The sequence below is a fragment of the Pleurodeles waltl genome, chromosome 3_2 (assembly GCF_031143425.1).
Source record: "Pleurodeles waltl isolate 20211129_DDA chromosome 3_2, aPleWal1.hap1.20221129, whole genome shotgun sequence".
Lineage (NCBI taxonomy): Eukaryota > Metazoa > Chordata > Amphibia > Caudata > Salamandridae > Pleurodeles > Pleurodeles waltl.
In genome coordinates this window covers 157,610,362-157,623,766 of record NC_090441.1, presented here as the reverse complement: position 1 = coordinate 157,623,766, position 13,405 = coordinate 157,610,362, and the positions used below count along the sequence as shown (strand labels likewise).

The 13,405-nt window shown below is 43.8% G+C and overlaps 1 protein-coding gene across 2 annotated transcripts in view; it reads right to left on the bottom strand.

Annotated features, from left to right (window-relative positions):
* Window positions 1-13,405, bottom strand: part of TMEM169 (transmembrane protein 169) — a 55,701-nt gene that overhangs the window by 25,764 nt on the left and 16,532 nt on the right. Inside the window, exons 1-2 of one of the 2 annotated variants that reach the window (XM_069227050.1) lie at window positions 10,667-10,859; window positions 5,712-6,136 (exon numbers count right to left, since the gene is read on the bottom strand). In XM_069227050.1, coding sequence (XP_069083151.1) covers window positions 5,712-6,018 — 307 coding nt within the window. In that variant the 5' untranslated portion in view covers window positions 6,019-6,136; window positions 10,667-10,859. Of the gene's footprint in view, window positions 1-5,711; window positions 6,137-10,666; window positions 10,860-13,405 lie in introns of those variants that run through there. The other variant, XM_069227049.1, reaches the window with a different exon arrangement.

Genomic DNA, 13,405 nt, shown 5'->3' with positions numbered 1-13,405 from the left:
TTGGCTACTAACCCCCCAGACCTAAACACGCCCTTAAATTTAGTATTTAAGGGCTACCCTGAACCCTAGAAAATTAGATTCCTGCAACTACAAGAAGAAGGACTGCCTAGCTGAAAACCCCTGCAGAGGAAGACCAGAAGACGACAACTGCCTTGGCTCCAGAAACTCACCGGCCTGTCTCCTGCCTTCCAAAGATCCTGCTCCAGCGACGCCTTCCAAAGGGACCAGCGACCTCGACATCCTCTGAGGACTGCCCCTGCTTCGAAAAGACAAGAAACTCCCGAGGACAGCGGACCTGCTCCAAGAAAAGCTGCAACTTTGTTTCCAGCAGCTTTAAAGAACCCTGCAAGCTCCCCGCAAGAAGCGTGAGACTTGCAACACTGCACCCGGCGACCCCGACGCGGCTGGTGGCGATCCAACACCTCAGGAGGGACCCCAGGACTACTCTAAGACTGTGAGTACAAAAACCTGTCCCCCCTGAGCCCCCACAGCGCCGCCTGCAGAGGGAATCCCGAGGCTTCCCCTGACCGCGACTCTTTGAATCCAAAGTCCCGACACCTGGAAGAGACCCTGCACCCGCAGCCCCCAGGACCTGAAGGACCGGACTTTCACTGGAGGAGTGACCCCCAGGAGTCCCTCTCCCTTGATCAAGTGGAGGTTTCCCCGAGGAACCCCCCCCTTGCCTGCCTGCAGCGCTGAAGAGATCCCGAGATCTCTCATAGACTAACATTGCGAACCCGACGCTTGTTTCTACACTGCACCCGGCCGCCCCCGCGCCGCTGAGGGTGAAATTTCTGTGTGGGCTTGTGTCCCCCCCGGTGCCCTACAAAACCCCCCTGGTCTGCCCTCCGAAGACGTGGGTACTTACCTGCAAGCAGACCGGAACCGGGGCACCCCCTTCTCTCCATTCTAGCCTATGTGTTTTGGGCACCACTTTGAACTCTGCACCTGACCGGCCCTGAGCTGCTGGTGTGGTAACTTTGGGGTTGCTCTGAACCCCCAACGGTGGGCTACCTTGGGCCAAGAACTAAGCCCTGTAAGTGTCTTACTTACCTGGTTAACCTAACAAATACTTACCTCCCCTAGGAACTGTGAAAATTGCACTAAGTGTCCACTTTTAAAACAGCTATTTGTCAATAACTTGAAAAGTATACATGCAATTTTGATGATTTGAAGTTCCTAAAGTACTTACCTGCAATACCTTTCGAATGAGATATTACATGTAGAATTTGAACCTGTGGTTCTTAAAATAAACTAAGAAAAGATATTTTTCTATATAAAAACCTATTGGCTGGATTTGTCTCTGAGTGTGTGTACCTCATTTATTGTCTATGTGTATGTACAACAAATGCTTAACACTACTCCTTGGATAAGCCTACTGCTCGACCACACTACCACAAAATAGAGCATTAGTATTATCTATTTTTACCACTATTTTACCTCTAAGGGGAACCCTTGGACTCTGTGCATGCTATTCCTTACTTTGAAATAGCACATACAGAGCCAACTTCCTACACTGAGTGTCTCCTATTGTCTAGCAGATGGGGGGGAGCACTGCCTAGTACTCACACAGGGCTAACTTTAAGATAAAGGAGGTTTGTCGGAGGCAAAGGGATATCCTCACCAGAATGCAGCTGTCCAACACCAGAGACTTTAAGTACTGAAATAATGTGTAGTGTGTAGTATTGAGTTTTATTGTGCATTAAAATTCTTCTTTTGCAAACATAGGCACAGGGCTGGACAATCAAGTTATTACACTGTTGGGTTTTTGTGGAGTGGTGCGATTACTGCAACCCCACACTAACCTTCCTGAGAAGCCTGTAGGTGCTTATCATGGCTGCCGCTGAGAGGCATGTGCTGAAGGGGTTGTACTTGGCTTAGGTTCCAGAGCCATAGCAGGGCAGGCCCCATGGCATCCGAGGCAGACGATCCCATGCCAGGACCTAGTATCCCCTGCTTGCCCCGTGGCTCCGCAAATGTGATGTGGCAATGAGTGTATCCATTCAGACATATATGTTACGTCATCATTTTGATTCATCATTTACCAAGATGGGTGTAAGTTAAAAGTGTAACAGAACTTACCACAGACAATGGCATACGATTTTTCCAAGATATTTTTTGCAAGGGAAGGAATAGCTGAGGATTTGCTCACCGACAATGGGGTTAATTGATCTCAGTTGCCATGAAAGTGCATTTATGCAAGTGTCATATTTAGTACTTGTAGAATCTTTTAATAGTGATTACAAACCCACGGTTGGGGCCCATAATGCAGTGCATGTCCACAATATGCACAAAAAAGCCACCATTTTGCCAGCACCAGCAATATCCCAGGCGTGTGCTTCCTAAAGCCCAAAGAAAGGCCCACAATGTTCTGAGAGTTGTCACCAACATGCCATGAGTTAGTTTTATAAAACCAAAGGATACTCAAAATCTGCCAAGAACTGCCTCCACAAAATAAGCATACACTAGGAGTGTGCTCTATAAAGCCAAGCTCTGCCCAAAATATGCAGAGGTTGGGCAAGTTTATATGTCCCTTAATGCCAGGGCATACCCAGAGTATTCTTCCAAAATCCACCATAATGCTTAACCCAGCATAATGCCAGGAGGGGGATCCATAATGTTAGATGCTAATCACAATATGCTGCGGATCGCCATTGTGTATTGTTTTGCTGTTTATATTGCCGATATTGGCTAAGCTGAGGTCCCCGGCTTGCAGTAATGAGTAATTGGGGATCCCTTGACTCTAATAATGATTCAGTGGGGATCCTCTGGTTTTAGTGATGATTACGGGAGATCCACAGAAGCCAAAAGGTTAAGAACCACTGGTGCATAGTAACAGAGATTACTGTTGATATTGTCACTATGTAGCTATTTTTATACTGAAATTATAGATAGATATGGGAGAAGCTTTTGGTTTATATATAATTATGCAATTTATCTAAACTTTCAATAATCTATAATAAAAGGCACTGTCATCCAGCTGCATTACCTGAGGGGACAGCTGCTTCTTCAGCAGCGAATTCTCCCCATTCAGGAATTACTATAAACTTATTGTTAGACCTGAGAGCCTTAGGGTGGTGACCCTCAACTTTCTGCCTGCCTCCCTCCACTTTTTGACAGTGTTTTTGCTGATTTTAGGACTCGGCGCACTTTACCACTGCTAACCAGTGCTAAAGTGCATATGCTCGCTCCCTTAAAACATGGTGACTTTGGATCATACCCATTTGGCTTATTTAATTTACTTATCGGTCCCTAGTAAAGTGCACTATATGTGCCCAGGGCCTGTAGATTAAATGCTACTAGTGGGCCTGCAGCACTGATTGTGCGACCCACATAAGTAGCCCCTTACCCATGTCTCAGGCCTGCCATTGCAAGGCCTGTGTGTGCAGTTTCACTGCCAATTCGACTTGGCATTTAAAAGTACTTGCTAAGTCTAAAACTCCCCTTTTTCTACATATAAGTCACCCCTAAGGTAGGCCCTAGGTTACCCACAGGGCAGGGTGTTATGTAGACAAAAGGCAAGACATGTACCTGTGTAGTTTATAGGTCCTGGTAGTGTAAAACTCATAAATTCGTTTTTGCACTGCTGTGAGGCCTGCTCCTTTCATCTTCTAACATTAGGGCTACCCTCATATACTTTTTGAGTGGTAGATTCTGATCTGAAAGGAGTAACAAGGTCATATTTAGTAGGGCCAGAATGGTAATACAAAATCCTGCTGACTGGTGAAGTTGGATTTAATATTATTATTTTTGAAATGCCACTTTTAGAAAGTGAGCATTTCTCTGCACTTAAATCCTTCTGTGCTTTACAATCCACATCTGGCTGGGTTACCTGACAGCTCCCTTGTGCATTTCACTCAGACAACCCCAAACACAGGATACTCAGTCACACCTGCACACATCTGCATACTGAATGGGTCTTCCTGGGCTGGAAGGGTGGACGGCCTGACACCTACATGTCAAAGGACAGTGGCCTGCCCTCACATAATGGACTGCCAAACCCCCTACTGGGACCCTGGCAGACAGGATGGAACTGAAAGGGGATCTTGTGCACTTCTAAGCCACTCTGTGAAGTCTCCTCCACATCAAAGGCACATTTGGGTATTCAAACAGGGCCTCTGACCCTACCAACTCAGACACTTCCTGGGAAAGAAACTCTGCACCAGAACCTGCAACCTGCCAAGAGAAGCTGCTCTTGCCCTGCTGCCTTGCTGCCTCTGCTAAGAAGTGCTCTCCAAGGGCTTGGATAGAGCTTACCTCCTGTTCCTTGAAGTCTCAGGACCAAAAAGACGTAATCTCTGCAAAGAACTCCTTGTGCGGCGAAAATTTGACGCACAGCCTGCCAGAAACAACACACAGCCTGCATCACGGTGAGAAAATCCCCACATGCCGAACCAGAACGACCAAGCCCGGCTCCCTGAGTGGAGATCGATGCAGCGCCAGCGTTGTGACCAGAACTTCGACGCACGCCCCACTGGATCGACGCATTGCTGAGCTGGAATGACGCAGCCTGACTTCCTGTGAGGAAGAATTGACGCAGCACCTGCTGTGCAACAGAAATTTACCCGCATCGCCCACCGGATCGATGCAGCTCCTGTGACTTCATTCCGCCCGCCCAGGATTTCTCAGCATCGTCCCTGAGGCATCTGAAAACCCTGCAACCCGAAGAGGATCCACGTCCATGCACCGAAAATCGATGCAAGGCCCTGGCCGCGTGAAAAATATTGACGCATCATCTGTGTGCGCCCGGAGAAACCGACGCACATCTCCCCATTTTCCACGCATCTCCTCCTCTGGGGCCCCTTCCGGATAATTTAGACGCAAACCAGGTACTTTGTGTTTGCAAGAGACACTTGTTGCTTTTAAGAACTTAAGACTATTTTTATCTTTTCCTAAAGTGATATTTCTACGTGAACAAATCTTGATCGTTTTGACCTGTATTTAATCAGATAAATATTATATATTTTTCTACACCTGTGTGGTGTATTTCTGTGGTGTTATACTGTGTTATTGCATGATTTATTGCACAAATACTTTACACATTGCCTTCTAAGTTAAACCTGACTGCTCAGTGCCAAGCTACCAGAGGGTGGGCACAGGATAACTTGGATTGTGTGCGACTTACCCTGACTAGAGAGAGGGTCCTTGCTTGGACAGGGGGTACCCTGACTGCCAACAAAAGACCCATTTCTAACACTTATGAATCTGGGGAGGGCCCCTCAAGGGAAAATAACTGTGAAGAATTGTAACTCTTACATCTTCCCCCAAGTCCCAGCACACTGGAGTAGACTTTCATTTCAGAGCCCTGCCTCACCTCCTCTAGAAGCCCCCTTAAAAGATCCACTGCAATCATCCCTTGAAACGAGTGAAAGCAGAACAAGAAAGGATTAATCACTACACTGGTGACTTTGTGGAAAGATCTATTTGCAGCAAGAGCAATAGAAAGCATATACCAGTAATGACTTTTCCATGGTTATTTATTTAGAGGTGACGTTCTGTGCCACTGGATCATATTCTACAAATGGTTCAGTAGCTTCTTAGTCACTGTCATTATCAATATATATTAATAATTATAGCCTTGACCCTGATCTAAAGCAATAAGGCTATGCTGGCGCTTGGTTTTCCATCACCTTTTGTCAGAAGACCACACCAATTTCCATCAGCCATAAGACTTAAAAGTCCCAGCTTTAACATTACAAAAGGATACAAACCTTCTCCTACGGGGGTGCCCAGGAACCTTGATCCTTCCTCTGCACTTTTTTCCACACCTTCCTGGTCCACTGGCTCCTCCTCCACCTTGTCGCTCTCTGTCCGGTAGACTATTATGGACTCAGGCCTGGGCTCCTTCTTTTTCCTCTTTTTTCTCTCCACGGTGGCCTCGCCATCAAAATTCACAGCCGCGGAGGCCGCAGCGGCCCTGCGCAGGGACCCACGGTGAGGGCTCTGGGGGGCGCTCCTGTTCCCCTTTTGCACAGGTTCCTCCATCCTGCTCCGGTTTTCTTGGTTATCGCCCTGCATCTGTCCACGGTATCTCAATTTTAGGCACTTGGCTCCGGCGCCATATACATGGAAACTTACAGCTTGTTATCGCTGAATAACTCTCAGCCCTGAAGTCTTTAAATGATCCACTTTTAACCTAACGTGAAAAACAAGAAGACAAACATCTAGTTACACTTCTATGTGCAACAAATAGCACTTTGAACACATGCTAAACTTTACTAAAAATAGTGCACATGTGAATGTGTTGCATATTCAGACAGTCTTATGGCATAAATGATATTCAATCATTGATCAATCAAAATTAACTACATTTTGAGTGATGCCTTCTTATGAAACAGCTCTAGCAACACATATCGTATATAAAAACTTATCATAAGTTACAAAGGCATTTTTAAATTCTGTATTAAAATATAATTACCAAACTAGGTGTTCATAAAATAGATGCTAAGTGTTGAAATATGCATGTTTTCAGTTCTTATAAGTCATCAACACTACTTGGATTTTCAACAAAGTGCATTTACACATAAAGCATACAAAATTATTGTCAAGACCATCATGTGCAAATATAGTTGTATTTATACTAAAGTAAAGAAACTGCAAAGTGGTTAAAAATCGGCAACAAAAATCTATAAATCAAATATGGACTTATGAGCACTTTCATAAAGTGAGTACATGGATAATTGGTTATTGGTTGTAGCAATTTGGGGTAATATTCTAAATTGGTTAACTATGGGGGTGGTTGTCCCATTTGGCTGAATAAACTTTTTTCCCTTCATCTTAAAAAAAAAGTAACTTTCATGTGGAAATATATGCAGATCTCATTGAAAAGTGTTCATTCCTTGACACAGTGTTTCTTTTCACATGGACAGCAAGAAAAGACTTAAACAGAATTATTGTTTACAAGTATAGTGCTAGAAGCCTTGTGCTATTTTAATGTGTGATACCTGCGATACTTTTTCCAAGAAGAAACAATGTTTTGGAGGCCACATCAAATAATTGGAAACTTATGGTGGACTTAAATAGCAGGTAAGCAGGCTTTAAACTTTTTGCATCATAATTATTCAACATATGTTTTAACCAAATCTTTCAAAGATACATGAATATAGAGACTTCAAGTCACACTCATTGTGAGTGAGCCTCACACATTTGACACGTGGAATGAGCTGTCACTTATAATAGAGTAAATGTCACATTTGGTGAGAAGGGGTAAAACCTAAACTTTACATGTGACTCAGTTGAGGACTCTGCTGTGTGCAGAGCCACTTAGGAGACATATGGGTTGGAGGTGCAGGAATCATGTAAGAAGCCCAGATACAGACCGATTCAGTTGATAGGAGGGGCCACTTTGGCCCCGTTAGTGTGCTGCTCCACTGTAGTATATAGTGCCATCAGTCTTCCTTTGGTAAGTGTAGTAATTTGACCCAAGAATCCATCCTAGAGTGAAGTGTTGACGTGGTCAGCAAAGTGGATGCCCATAGCTCAGGTAGGCATTGTATGAGGAGCTGTCTAGTCGCACAATAAAGATCTACTTACTACCTTGTGTAATGTTTTTTAGCTTGAAAGTTCTTTTAATCTATTATCATATTACTATAATATTACTGTAATTTCCCATTAACGTGGCATTACCTCATGTGATATCATGAAATATGCAAATCAGTTCTCAAAGCCTGAGACCTGTGTGAAAGAAGAGATGACAAAACTAACAACTAGGCAGCATTCATTGTGGCCTTTGCACTTAGACATCGATTCACTCAAATGCCAAGGGGTAGCCAAAGTGACATTACTAGCATTTGCATTGATAACATTTGGAGTGCTATCATATCACATGACATTTAACCTTCAACATCACCAGGGGTGGCTCCTTCACAATGGTGAAGGAGCGTCGCCCCACGGGCTGAGCCAGCTGCTGAAAAATAAAACAATCTATTACTATTGTTTCATTTTTTAGCTGCTGGCTCAGACAGCATGTGCAGGGAGAGGGGGGGCTGGGCCATGGGAAGGGAAGGAGGAGGAGTGGAGTGAGTGCGCTTAGTGCGCATGTCAGTTTGGCCGGCAATCTAGGTTGGCCAAACTGACATGCGCACTTAGGTTTCTCCAACCTTGCTGTGTTGCACAGCTGGGTTGGAGAAACTGCACAGACTCTCATTTGTTGTCTGAGCGGTAGAACAAGCCACTCAGACCAATCCTGACGCTGCTCTCATGCTAGGTATAGCATAAGAGCAGCACCAGGATTGCGTGGGGAGCCTGCTGCTGGGACACCAACACCATCGAGGGAAGTGGAGCGAGCCAGCAGCAACAAAGGTCTGCTTTTTTAAACGTATTATTTTATTTCCCCATCCCTCTTCACACCCACCTGCCCCTCCCATTGAGATTTGCAGCTGCCGCTGCTGAACATCACAGCAAGGGAAGTCAAAGACATCAGTGCAATATCAAACAATAAGTGGAAGCCTAAGAAGAAAACTAAAAAGCTGCTTGTGCAGATACATGTTTATTTTAGTTGCCAGCTATTTGGGTGCTTCCATGACTGTCAGTCATCCGTCACACAGCAAACCAGGTGCAGTCTCAAGAACCCAGTCACACCCGCAAATGCCCAACACCTCTTCAGCCCCCTCTGAAGCTCAATCTTCTTCCAAGGGCAAACGCGGCACCTCCCACAATCATCCTGCTGTTGCAAAACACTACAAGGGCCACATGTTGATACTGCCTAATTTGTAGCAATCTACTACTTTACTTTTGAGCTTACAACATACTGGGGAGACTTTCTAGGCCTGACATCCAGGGGCGGCTCCTCTGTTAGGGCTAAGGAGCACCACCCTCACCGCCAGCAGGAGCTGCAAAACTTTAGAATTAAAACGATAATAAACGCTGTTTATTATCGTTTTATTTCTAAAGGGGCGAAGCCATCGGGTGACGAGCAGTGAGGGGAGTGCAAAGAACACTCCCTTTAGTGCGTCTCGGGCCGGCCAAACACACATGCGCACAAGTGCTCTCTCCAACCAGGCACTGTGTAGCTGAGTTGGAGAGAGCCCGCACAGGCTCCCAGTCTGCATTACAGCACCCAGCCAGGGCACGCCAGCCAATCATAACGCTGCTTTGAGCAGTGTCATGATTGGCGCAGGGTAGGCTGGCAGCAGCGGCGGCAGCAACTTTAAGGTAAGTTTATTTTTTTTAATGTACATTTTTTTTATTATTTTTGTTTTGTTTCCCCCGCCCCACCACTTTGACAAGTCGCCAGCCGCGACTGCAGACATCCAAATATAGCAATTAAATAACATATCTATCTAAACACATGGTGTTACCTACCATCTCTGTCATCAAAACACAGACAGACATGGGTTTCATTTCTGTCTGCAGATATTTCGGCAGGAGCCAAAGCCCCAGAGCAAAAACAGTAAACTGGCTGCGTTTAATGAAACATTGTTGTGCTGCTTTCAGCTCAGAAACATTGTGCTGCTATCAAACACGGTGCTTTATGTACTGAGAAATGTGTATTTTTCCCTTATATTAAGCACCCTGGGTCTGGTTTCAGCAAAACTGATAATCTTAGCCATTTCCTGTTTAAATACTCAACCAACACAGTCCACTCTGCTTCTCGCAAGTCTCTGTTTGCAGAGGGACCACTGCTGAAAGGATTTGTATTTACACTTCTGAAGACATGGAGGTGAAAGAGATTTGCTAAAGATCACACAGTGACTCAGGATGTCAAGGCCTATCTATTGCCTTTTAAAAGGAGAGGGTCGGGAAGCACCTGCACCCTCGTCAAACAAACACCATTCCTTTCAAATTAAGGGCTTAATTCACAATGGTATTTACACAAATAAATCTACTCACACAAGCAAAATCCCTCGAAGCACGAGGGTTGGCAGATTTTTTCACTCAAATTTAAACTTAGGGGTGGGTTTTGGGGCGTTCCTGTGTGGTCCTACACTCACAAGCTTATATGTTTGTGATGTTCACACCCTGATGCACGTGCAAATGTACAATTGTCAATGCCAATGGTGGCTTTCCAGCATGGGACTGGGAAGTGAAAACCCTCATCTTCACGGAAAGGCATTCTTCCACAGGGAAAAATGTGTTCCTGTAAAGAAAGAAAACACTAACATGTCCTAGAAATTTGCATCAGATTTCCATATGCAGCACTTTCTACCTTGAAATTCAAAATCCATACATTTTACATATGTGAGTATTCGTAGCTTTGCACAGGTACTCCAGGAATTCTTTGTGTATCCCTGAAAAGTTGAATATTTTCTCTGAACATAGGCATAATCCCATAGAGGCACATTTTAGAAAATCCAGCTGATTGGGTTTATGCTACTGGCAGTGATGACATTTATTGGATCAACAAAAGTATCAAACAGATATGCATAGTGTAAGTAAGAGAGGCAGAGAATATCCATGCAACTTACGTTGACACAGCAAATATTCCACTTTAGATATGATGCTCAGGGCATCCACTGACAAAGAAAGGGGGCATACAATCAGATGCTTGCCAGATATCGGATCACTCTTCACAGAGCAACACAATAAGCAAGAAGCACACAATTCCAAATGCATGATAAAGGCATGACCAATACGCGTGGAAAAAAGAGTAAGCTTTAGTCTGAGGGATACTGGGAGAAAGGCCCGGACATAAAAAAGAAACATTGGCAAATACAATACGTCTCACCTTTGGGACCTATTGGCTTTGCCAATGGCTTCTAGTGATGCAGTACAGCATCCCCGATGTTATGTTGGCACGCTCCTCAGCCAAACAGTACTTAATCTCAGACAGTCACGTGATAGACAGTCTAGACAGGGTGCTCAGCCACACCAATTCTTGCCAGGGTTGGGAAGAAAGTCCCAAAGCATCCAAATTGTCCCTGCAAGCACATAAAAAAAGACTAAAGAATATAGTTCCATTCGACAAACACAAATCTTTATTATGTTCTTCACAGGTTATCTGGGTCTAACCAACATATGTTTCGGCAGAAGAGCATACCCCTATAACTTCCTCAGGGCTTAGGATGCCATCTATTTTGATGTTATGTCCCAATGTAGTGGGTACGTATTGACCCTGGTGAGAAAAACACCCTTATTATATGATCTGTCAGTAGATCAATTAATTTCTAGTGATCATTATGCAGAGTGGCACGTTGCGACTGTGTGCGTAATCAAGGTTGGTGTGAAAATGATGCGTGTCTCATTCATTCGGCATTCACAGTCACATGAAAACAAGAATTAGCATAGCCAACTGGTCTTGCATTTGGGACCTTATAAGTATTCAGCCATGCAGCACATTTTGTGGTAGTCGGTCGTTATGTTCCATTAGGTATATTTTGGGTGATGGAGATGGACCTATTGACCAAAAATAACAGTCCGTCGTTAACAGATGAACATGTTTTACACCAGCCACATGCTTTTGCCACAAAGAAGAATAGCAGCAAATTAATGGCCTCGTGAACCACCCACTTTAGCAGATGCAGCGGTGGATGGGGGGTTGTGACTGGTGTTCTGTCAAAATAACAAAGAGTCTCTATTGTTCTGTGAAATTAAATGATTTAGTTGCTATTTATGGCCTTGAATTTGATAGGAGATCCAAAGATCTCTGCACTGAAGCTCATGAATATGCAAAGAGAATGGAACACAGAACTAAGGGGTGGGGTCAATGGATTCCAAGGCAGTACTCTGTGCTGGAGAGAACAGAGCAGAAATAATCAAAAGCAGAAGAGAGGGGAAAACAAAAGAAGGAAAGACGGAAACAAACATGGAATGAAGTAAATAAGGAAAGTTTATAATAAATATGAGTAGAGAAAAAAGAAGCAATGAAAGAAGAAAGGAAAAATAACAAAAAAGAAAATAGCACAGTAAAGGAAGGAAGGAAAGGGAAATAAAAAGAATGCTGTAATCAAAGGGTTGATAGAAAAAAGAAGGAAGAAAGAAGTAAAGACAGATGGAAACAAGAACAAAATGAAACAGAAAGAGGAAAAGATATTAAAAGAAATATAGTAAGACAGGAAGAGAGAAAGAAAGAAAAAGGGGAGAAAAGTGGAAACAAAATAAAAATAAATGAGGCACCAAATAAGACGGAGAATGTGTGAGAAAGAAGAAAGTCTGGAAAACCCAGTAGCAGCTCGGTAATTGTTAAGGTGACAACTTAAGGGGCACAATGGAGAGTGGGAGTTAAATAACAGACTCTGAAACTGAATCAATAATCTACTCTTGAGAGTGTAATTAACACTATTGTTACTGACCTAATCTGTTGGCAAATATGGGGCTGACTCAGAGGCAGCTGCTCTTATCTACTCTGCAACTTCAGACAAAATAGAAAGAAGAGACAGAGGAATGGGAATAAAAGAAGACAGGGAAAGCATCTAGTAAACTCGGATATTTGTCGCATGGTAAGCAAAAAGACCATGACCATCCTCTCAATGCCTCCTGAATACACGTTCACCCTCCACCTAAACCTACCTTAAGCCCATTTCAGAATTTTGCATGTGCATTTTAACATCCCAATGTTTTATGAATTATAGAACAGAGTTTTTTTCCTGGTGGATAATTGTATTTGCAATATTTCCCCAAACTACTGATGCAGCGTGCTAATCAAATCCAACTTGGAATCTTCTTGTCTCGATGTGGTGCTTGTCCAGTTACCCCAGTGTGCTCCAAAAGGGGTGGATCTGTGCCAGACGTTCATGATATCCACAAATGATAAATGCACATACAATGAACCTGAGCAAAAATCATCTAGGCATTATTGGGTTATCTGACAATCTGGAGCGGATCCAGCCATCCTGGTCCTATGTTGGGCTTCCCTGCTTTAAAAAATATGTCCCATACATTTTTAGAAATCTGATGTCCTTTGATTCCATAAATGACATGCCTGCTCCACGTACAATCATTGCATCTATGACTATACTTTCAGTTGTGGTCCATGGGCTATTGCTGGGTGCATTTCTGGGCTACGTTCTCAGTATGAGGGAGATGCTTGATTAGGTATGGTCGCTGGCTGCCTAGTTGGACAAATGCTCAGGTGGTGGCGTGGTGACGCATTGAGTGGACATCTGTAGACATCAATAGGTAGGGCTTAGTGTCAGGAAGGGCAATTAGGGACAAAAAAGAATTATATTGCATTGTTTATATATACATAAGCAGTGTATTGAGTGTGACACTACGATTGCTGGACACATAGTGGATGGTGCAGAAAAGAGTGACTGGAGTAGGGGTAATCCACAGAGGGATTCCCCCCTCCCCACAATTGTCTGAAGTATTTTTGGAATACAGTGCAGCACTATGAAAACGCCCATGGTCTACTACTGTCAACATTATTTTACTTACATTTTGCATTAAACAAAAATAATCCTGAACATACATTTTATAATTTAGAAGAAAATATTGAACCGGTAACTTTAGCCCTAATGTCTGCACA